At 48.8% G+C, this 9,579-nt stretch overlaps 1 protein-coding gene across 1 annotated transcript; it reads right to left on the reverse strand.

Annotated features, from left to right (window-relative positions):
• Positions 1-563: 563 nt before the first annotated feature.
• On the reverse strand, positions 564-2,029 carry KCNE5 (potassium voltage-gated channel subfamily E regulatory subunit 5). Its single transcript, XM_079910238.1, has one exon. It carries the CDS (start codon positions 1,889-1,891, stop codon positions 1,454-1,456), a length of 438 nt encoding a protein of 145 aa, XP_079766364.1. The 5' UTR covers positions 1,892-2,029; the 3' UTR covers positions 564-1,453.
• Between the last annotated feature and the right edge of the window lie 7,550 nt (positions 2,030-9,579).

Below are 9,579 nucleotides of genomic sequence, written 5' to 3' on the forward strand. Positions count from 1 at the left end.
GGAGAATAAATCAATAAGCATACACCTCTAAATTTACCCATCATTGGTTAAGACAGCTTAGTTCAAGCATCTCCTCTCTGACTTAAGATTTACACTCTTTGGTGGCTTTTTCTCTTTTAATAAGCCGCTTCTTTGGGAGAGTTATGAAGGTAGCTTCTAAAAATGAACTTTGATCATAGCTAATAGTGATGGGTGTGAGAGGTTGTTTTAATTTAAAGTATATCCTGAAAAACTGCAAGAGGTAAGTGGGAAATCCTTATTTAGCATTGTGATATTTGAAAGTGCTTCAGAATTAAGGGAAAAGGGGCGGAGAAGTAAGAAAGTAGTTATAACTCGGAAACACTTGAAAAAACAACCCATTTAGCCATACATAAACCTTTTCTTCACGCACAGTGATATCTGTTGCATTGGAACTGGGTATATAGATATAGGTATCAAAACAACCCAACTCCCCAATCTAAACATTATTTCCAAAAGCAAAAAGGGTTCCTTCTCTATATAGTACTGGGTCTCAAGGCTGGGATCTTTGAGAAAAGAGTCTCAGGTTATTGTTTAAACGACCTTTATTACCTGCCTCTGACATTCTCCAGGTTACAGAGCAGGAGACGACGGAGCCTCATGTTCCATGGATGAAGCAGACAGCTGCCATGACAACTGAATCAATATAGGAGAGGCATTGGGAAGTATTAGGGTGATACGCCCAGCAATGGTTACCCATGGCAAAAGATGGCAGAGCTACTCAAAATTAGGCAAGTTACCTTCAGGACGACAACTGGATGCAAGAAAACCATACAGTTGGGGGTAATAGGTCTTCCCCACCCTCTGAGCCCCCCTCCACCTCCAGTCCCATTAAGTCCATTCTATGCCACAGACTGGTCCTAGTGTCCTGCTAGCTCCCTGCTGAAGGAGGAGGGAGGGAAAAGATGTCTGAGTTCTCTTCATTTTCTTTGTCTCTGTCCCTAAGGCAACAGGAAGCTGGAGCTGCCCCAGCCGGCCTGGCAGTGATGGCAAGCCCGTTGGCTCTACAGAGTGAGCAGTCCCTGGCAGCCCCCGGAACAGCTGCCAGTTAGACGGCCCAGAGTTCGGATAGACTTCATTGCTTCAATTCAATGCCAAGTGTTGGACGTGTTGGATTCAGTTCCCAGAGGGCTGGAGCGTGCTGTCAGGGCCGTCTGAAGACAAGAGAGCAGAGGCAGTTTAGTGCAGTGGGTTGTGCGGGGTCGGAGGTGGGGGCGGGGAGAGGAGGGAGAGGCTGGCCCGGAGGGGGTAGGGTGGTGCTTCTTCCAGGGCCTTCCAGACAAGGTCTCCTGGCCTCTCAACGTTGTCCGGGCCTCAGGTGAGGAGAGCCCTGGAAGGGGAGGAGAGGAAAAGGCGGCAAGGCAGGCGGGTGCCGCGCCCAGGGATGAGCGAGCTGAGGAGGGCGCGGGCGAGCCAGCGAGCTGGGGCGGCGGCTCTAGACCCCCTCGGCGGCCCGGACGAGGGCCGGGGCGGGCAGCCCGGCGGGGCCGGGCGGGCGGCGGTCCTCGGCGGGCGATCCGGCGGCTGTCTCAGCGTCGGCGGCGGCCGGGGCACCTCCCGGGAGCCACTCGTGCTGGGCGCAAGCCTGGGACGGCTCGTCCTTGGCCTCGACGAGCTTGCGGGAGCGGGTGTAGGCCAGGATGAGGCCTCCGGCCAGGCAGGCGTAAAAGATCATGATGAGCAGGATGTAGAGATAGGCGTCGTTGCCCTTGGCGCTGGTCACCTCGCGGCTCACGAAGGGGTCGGGCACGACCCCCATGCCCATGCTCGGGCCGGGGCCGGCGCCCAGGCCGCTGGCGTTGCCCCGGTGGTGCAGCTCGAGCAGCAGGCGGCTCAGCAGGGTCCGCAGCCGCTGGCTCTCGCTGCAGTTCATAGCTGTCGGGGAGTGACACGGCGGCTCCAGATCGCTGCTGACCTTGCCCCCGGGCCGGGCCGAGGGGATGCGGGCGAGCGGCGGCGGCTGCACCCGGCTCCCGGGCGGGCGACGCAGTGGCTGGGGGACCCCGCCGCCCGGGCCTCCTTATCCCCTCACCCCGGCGCCTCCTCCCCTTCCCCACCACGCCCCCTCGGCCCGAAGCCGCCTCTTCCCAGGCTCCGGCTGTCTCGCCGCCCCGGGGAAAGGGGACAGCTGGTGGGGGGAGGAGAAGGGGACGAGGGAGGGGGCGAGGCCGGGAGAGGGGCGGAGGGGGCGGGGGCGCGCGGAATGCGCGGGGCCCCGGGCGGCAGAGGCTGGCAGGGCGGCTCGCTGGGGCCAAGCGTAGACCCCGGGCTGCGGAAGAGAATTCCTTCCACGTTCTGGCCACCTGCCCTGCAGGCCCAGCTTTGGCCCAGATACAGCATCTGGCCCCCACGAGGCGGGTCCTGCACCGGGGTTCCATCAGCACTCACGAAACGGCAGCCGAGACCGCGGGTCCACATCTCAGGACGGGTGATTACTCCCATGGACAAGAACCCTGGCCTATCTTTCCAGCCCTCACGGCTTCCCCTGGACCGAGGTGAGCATCTTATCCAGAAGATGCTCAGGACACATTTGGTGACTGAAGTGGAGTAGGACGCCCGGGGCTTCCAAAAAAGGTTTCTGATATTATACCAGCCCCCTGGGAAGTACCCCTGCTCTGATTTCCTATCACATTTTTAGAGGGGCCTCCACATCTTAGCGTGTGAGTGTACCATCCATGATATGACCCTGTTTCCCGTGGGCGGCAAGCCATCTTCCCAGAAATGCAACCAAGTTCTTCCATTAAAAGGAGCAGGGACATTTAAAAGGCCCTTTGGCTACACTCCCTAGACGTCTCGGGATCTGAAAAGTGCCAGTTCTAGAGAATATGCTTACCTCCACATGCAATTAGCCAGATACTCGGTTCTGTGCCTCTCTGGGGCTTGGGAACAGGTCTAGGCCCTGCTGGCTCGTGAGGCAGCCATTTTTTTCTCAGAGGGTATCTTCCTTTAGGGGAAAACAAGTCACTAAGACAAATAAATCCATAGTAGGTCAAACTGGAAACAGACTGGGATTCACAAAGGGAAAGTGCTCAAAGGATTGATTTCTAGACAGCGAGTAGGAAAAAAAATGAAGTAGTGCTGGTCGGGTCGGGTTGTATATGATTGCCAAGTAATAGAAGGAATGAAACAAAGCTATATGCCTTTATGTATCCCTTGCAAACCAAGGTGCCTGTTCAAGACCATTCGGTCCAGGGACCATTCAATCTTCAGGGGCCATGGGTTAAAAAAAGGAGGTTTTCTGATGCCTCTGCTTCAGTCACCCTTCAGCCCACTGTCCACTCCGGGCTGTAGCCTTCTGTGTGTTGGAGTGAGGTTGGCACCAAACTATATCCAGGGTCTCAAACGGAGCCTTGCTTAACAGCCTCTACATACATCTTAGAGACATTCCACGTGCCCCTGACCACTGGCTCCCCACTAATCACCTTGCCTCAATGTCCTCGCCTCAGAGGGGCTCAGGGAAGAATTGTTCAAGTGAGTTGGCATGACTAACGACAGAGGACACAGCTAGGAAATTCTCAAAGCAGTACCAACCTAGAGACAGGACTGTTAAGCTAAAAGACTCCTCTGATCTGTTAAAACATGCCCAGAATCTCTAGGGTTTTTTTTTTGGTTTGGGGCAGTGGGAGGAAGAAGTCCCTTCACTGTAGCATAAAAACAATCATTTAAACGTGTATTGTACTTTTAACAGACTTATGAGCCAGTAGATTCAAATGGTTGAGCAGCAGGTCTAGAATAATAAAGTCTGACCTTGTTCTCTGTCATAACACATGACTCTTGTCACATGGGCTGCCTCCATTTCCCCACCACTCCCTTCCCTGGAACCTTCTAGAGTCCAGCGCTTTCTGCCCAAACCACTCTCTGTAAGTAAGTTCACCAGCGGCCTCCCGGCCAAATTTAAGGGTCTCTGCTCAGTTTGCATCTTTGACCTCAAGGATGAATTTGATACCATCAACCACCCACTCCTTCCTGTCCTACCCTTGGCTCTCATGGCATTGAGTTCTCAAGTTTCTCCTCTTATCTCTCTGACGTATCACTCTCTGTCTCCTATGCCGGCCCCTCTTCTTTCCTCCTCCCATTAACTGTTGGAATTCCCCAAGACTCAATCCTCAGCTATTCTCTCTTAACATCCATTTCCTTGGAAAGTGTCTCCTTACATGCTTTCACCTACCACCTGGCATATATTTAGCCAAATTTGAATCTCTAGCTCTGATTCTTTCTTGGTAACATCTCTCAAATCCATCCGCTCCTTCCTTTCTGGTTTTATTGCCACAACCTTAATCCAAGCTCTCGTTACCTCAGGTCAAATATGCAAACTGAGAGTCTCCTGGCAGATCACCCTGCCTACAACCCAGTCCACCCTGCTATGGCTGGACCACTTCCAACAAGTGCCAACACCACTTCCATCCACTCACCCCTGTGTTCAGAGACCCAGAGTTGCTCCCCACTGCTTCTTTAATGGAGCCCAGTCTTCTCTGATGGACCTGAAGTCCTCAGCACCAGTAGACACCACCTTCTTCCTTGGCACTTGAAAAACAGCATATTCCTCGAGTTCCTCTCCAATACTCTGTGCCTTTCACCTTCCTCAAAATACACTCACAAAAGGTAGTCTTGCTCGATTCCCCTTATTTGTGCTCTCAGAGTCCCTACAATGCACCCCTCTTGATAGTGCCCCAATTCAGACTGCAGCATTCAGTGCAGAAAATTTGGAAAACACAGAAAAACACCAATAAGAAAAGTCAACAAGAGCGCACATGTGTTGCACATGGACACACACACACACAGGCACTATACATCATTGTTTTGTAGCCTATTTTTTCACTTAACAAGATACTGGTAATTTTTCCCCGTGTCAATTACTATTATTTACAACATCATTTTACTACCTATACAGTATTCCAGACTATAGATCTGCTATTATGTATTTAAATTAGCTCTTATTGTAAGATTTCTGATTAATTTCCAGGTTCTCGCTCTTAAAGATAATGTTTTAATGAACACATACAAGGCCAATTCTAACTCCATTAAAATAAATAATTACCAGAGAGAAAGCAAATTAGAAATTTACAGAAGACTGGCATAGGAAGCAAGAGATGTATAGAAGGGGGTGGAAACAGGAATGGAGACTAGTCATAAAATTTAAAAAGGCCCAACCCTCAGAAAAAAACAACAGGTGTGTGTGTGGGAGACTCTGGCTTTCTTTTCACTCAAGGAGCTGCTGGACATCCCTTCAATCCCAGCCCTGAATGGCTGAGATGCCAACCTCCTTTTCCTCCCCACACTTAATGAAAGTCCGAATCCATCAGACAAGGACTGAGTCTCATTCCTCCCCAGACTTCCAGCCCCTCTACACCTGTCCCATACCTGCCCCATAATCATCTGTTGATCTATTGTCCAGAACTCACTTATTTCCTGAACGGTAATCAAGTGTGTTGACAAAGGGAAGTAATTTATAATCACGTATTTAGACTTTCAAAAAGTCTTGGAAAAGGTTCTGTTCCATGCCAAGGTTGTTTTAAAAGTACAATTGAGGCGCCATGGGCTAGGAAATGCTTTCACCATTCCTTGAGACTGTGAATGCTTCCTGCCAATAGTGCAGCTCCATGGAAGTTGGTTGAATTGAACTGAGTTGAGTTTGGCTAGTTGCCAAAGGACGGGCACAGATGGTAAGCACTGTTGGAGTCCAGGAGGTTGGCAAAGCCACAATGCGCTCTGAGGGAGGGGAGGAAAAAAGTCTTCGTGAAGCACCAACTACAGACCCAGAATGAATCACTCATTCATTCATTCATTGATTCAACAAACACTTGTTGCATGTTACACTGTGCAAGGCACTGTGCTGGGTCCTAGAGACACATCAGTGAACAAGTCACACTGGTGAACTGTCTGTGGCTTTGATGGCTTACAGCCACTTCTTTGTGAACGGGGGACAAGTGCCAGGATCTGGAGTGGGATGAGCAGTGGGCATGAAATCCAGCGAGAATTCTGATTTGGAGAGATTTTTTTTTTTTTTCGGTATGCGGGCCTCTCACTGTTGTGGCCTCTCCAGTTGCGGAGCACAGGCTCCGGACGCGCAGGCTCAGCGGCCATGGCTCATGGGCCCAGCCGCTCTGCGGCATGTGGGATCTTCCCGGACAAACCCGTGTCCCCTGCATCGGCAGGCGGACTCCCAACCACTGCGCCACCAGGGAAGCCCTGGAGAGAATTTTGACTCTGGACCCAAATACTAGAGTCCAAAGCCTTGTTCGAAAAAGGAAGATCCCTCTTTATTCAAAAGAGGGAGGAGAGTAAATGGGATAGTTCCTGGGTCCAGCTGGGGCTTCTCAGCTGCTTTATGGGAATATATGCTATATTTGGGGTGGGGGGACTGGGGTTTGATAAAGATCAATATTTATGGGTTGGAATGCACCCCAGGGGCTTCGAGTGCCTACCTTAAAGATTTCTTGGGGGTCTTGGTGGGCTTGTGCTGGGGTCACCCTATATCAGGCCACATACTGGAACATTAAATATAGTCCCTGATCTCATTTATCAAATGCCTAGCATGTGCTATTAATTAACCTTACAGCAACCCTATGAGGTGGGTAGGGTTGATATTAAAACTATTTAACAGGAACTTCCCTGGTGGCACAGTGGTTAAGAATCTGCCTGCCAGGTCAGGGGACATGGGTTCGAGCCCTGGTCCAGGAAGATCTCACATGCTGCGGAGCAACTAAGCCTGTGCGCCACAACTACTGAGCCCGTGCGCCACAGCTACTGAAGCCCATGTGCCACAACTACTGAGCCCGCGTGCCGCAACTACTGAAGCCCACGTGTCTAGAGCCCGTGCTCCGCAACAACAGAAGCCACCACACTGAGAAGCCCATGCACCGCATCGATGAGTAGCCCCCACTCACCACAACTAGAGAAAGCCCACGCACTGCAACGAAGACCCAACGCAGCCAAAAATAAATAAATAAATAAATATTAAAAAATCTATCTAACAGCCCTATGTCTTGGACACTGACCAATCAGAATGGACTAGCAAACAATCAGAATAGATGCTGGCTGTAAACAACCAGTATAGCCTTACAGAGGCACAACATCATGGGGCAAAGAGGTAGGAGAGGGGCACAGACCAAATAGCTTCCCGTTTCCCAGAAGATGAAACCAAGATCTCATCTCCTTGGACTTCAGAGCTGTCCCAGGTCTTTCTGAACCCCCTTCCTCCCTGTGGATGCCTCCACTGCTCCCTGTGTTCCTAGCAGGTACATGAAAAGATCCCTCGCCTGCTGACTCCTCTAAAGCAATGCTATCTACTGCAGCTGCCCCTTTCTCCCAGCAATTTTCTAAGGATGCCACTTGTTGGCTCAAAATTCTTGAATGTGCCCCATCAGATTGACAAATTATCACCTTAGTGTGGACTTCAAGACTCTCTGTGCTCTGGCTTGAAGACGCCTTCCAATCATACTTGCAGCAATAACTACCCACATGTCTCCAATACCAGAAACCTTTTCTTTTTTTTTACAAATTATTTTTTATTCAGATATAATTGACATGTAACACTGTGTAAATTTGAGGCGTCAAATGTGTTGATTTGGTACATGTGTATTGCAATATGATTACCACCGTAGCGTTAGCTAATGCCTATATCACTTCACATAATGATCATTTCTTTTTTGTGGGGAGAACTTTTAAGACACTCTTTCAGCTAGATGAAATCTCACTGTCCTTAGCAACTCGACAGCATAGGATAACAGTGATATGTGTGCTCGTCAGATGGTCCCAACAATCCTTTTGAGGGCGAGGGCTGTATTCTTCCTCTTCGTATTCCTCACCTGGCCTGAAACAGTGCCTGGCATTATAGTAGGTGATCAGGAAATATTTACCTGGGTTTGAGGTCTGCCTTCCTCCAACGAAGGCTTTTAAATTTGAAAAAAAATTGGCTCCATTCAGGATATGGAACTTTGTGGATACATTTTTTTCCAAAAATTTATGCAAATTTCAAACATAGAGCGGAGTTGAAAGAATTTTCCAGTGGTGCCTTGTTACTAGCCAGATTCTACCGCTAATGTTTTCTGATACTGGCTTTATCCATCCCTCACCTATCCATCTGTCTCTCTATCCAGTGTCTTTTCTTTTTGAAGTTGCAGACATCAGTACACTTCACCCGTAAGCACCTTCCACATACCCATCCTTAACTAGAGTTCAATATTTGTTTATTATTCTTTTGTTTTCCTTTTGAAGTAACATATATGTTCGATGAAATACACAAACATTAATTGTATATTTGCTGAGTTTTGACAAAGGTAACTGCGTAACTTAGCCCCCTACTGAGATGTAGAACATTACCACCACTCAAGAAAGTTTCCTCTTGCCGCTTCCCAGGCGATCCCCTCCTTTCACCCCTAGAGGCAACCACTGCTTTGATTTTTTTCCATCATTGATTAGTTTTGCCTGTTACAGAACTTCATATATATGAAATGATATAGTATGAAGTCTTTTGTGTAAGGCTTCTTCTACTCAGCCTGATGATTTTGAGAATCATCCGCGTTGTCACATGTACCTGTAGTTTGTTCCTTTTTACTGCTGAGTAGTACTCCATTGTATGACAATACCACAGTTTGTTTATTGATTATCCATTTATCCATTATCCATTCTCCTACTGATGGACACTTGGGTTGTTTCCAGTTTCTGTCTATTAAAAGTAAAGTTGCTATGAATGTTCTCAAACAAATCTTTTTTTTTTTTTTCGGTACGCGGGCCTCTCACTGTTGTGGCCTCTCCCGTTGCGGAGCACAGGCTCCGGACGCGCAGGCCCAGCGGCCATGGCTCACGGACCCAGCCGCTCTGCGGCATGTGGGATCTTCCCAGACCGGGGCACGAACCCGTGTCCCCTGCATCGGCAGGCGGACTCTCAACCACTACGCCACCAGGGAAGCCCTCAAACAAATCTTTTTGTAAACATATGTTTTCCTTTTTCTTGGGTAAATATCTAGGAGGAGAAATGCTGGATCACAGGGAAGATGTAGTTTAGCTTTATAAGAAACTGCAAGACCTTTTCCCAAAGTGGTTGTATTTTTCTATACTCCCACCAGGAATGTATGAGGATTCCAATTGTTTGTGGTTACTTTTGCAGCTCTTTGCTTCAATCGCACACTTAACTTTGTCTTGTACACATGACATGCGTTTACTCTTATGATAGGGCCAACCCTGATTGTGGTTTATTACTTAAAGCTCCCCCCCATCTTCCTGACTACTAAATGTATAGCCAAACTCTAGATGGAGTTGCTGAAATGTGAATTAACTCTATGAGATAATAGCTTTTCCTGAAAGCTTACGTGTGCCGAGCATTGTGTTAAGCACTTTATATGCATTATCTCACTTAATCCTTACAGGAACCCCATTATACAGATGAGGAAACTGAGGCCCAGAGAAGTTAACTTGCTCAAAGTCACATAGCTTGTAGGTGGCCAAGACTTGAACCAGAGTCCGTAATCTATTACCATCATGCTATAATGCTGCTGCCTAAGGTCCTTTGTCCAGAGGCTAGCAGGAAAAAAAAAAAAAAGAGCTTCTGTGTTCCCTCAT

The sequence above is a fragment of the Stenella coeruleoalba genome (assembly GCF_951394435.1).
Source record: "Stenella coeruleoalba genome assembly, chromosome: X".
Taxonomy (NCBI): Eukaryota; Metazoa; Chordata; class Mammalia; order Artiodactyla; family Delphinidae; genus Stenella; species Stenella coeruleoalba.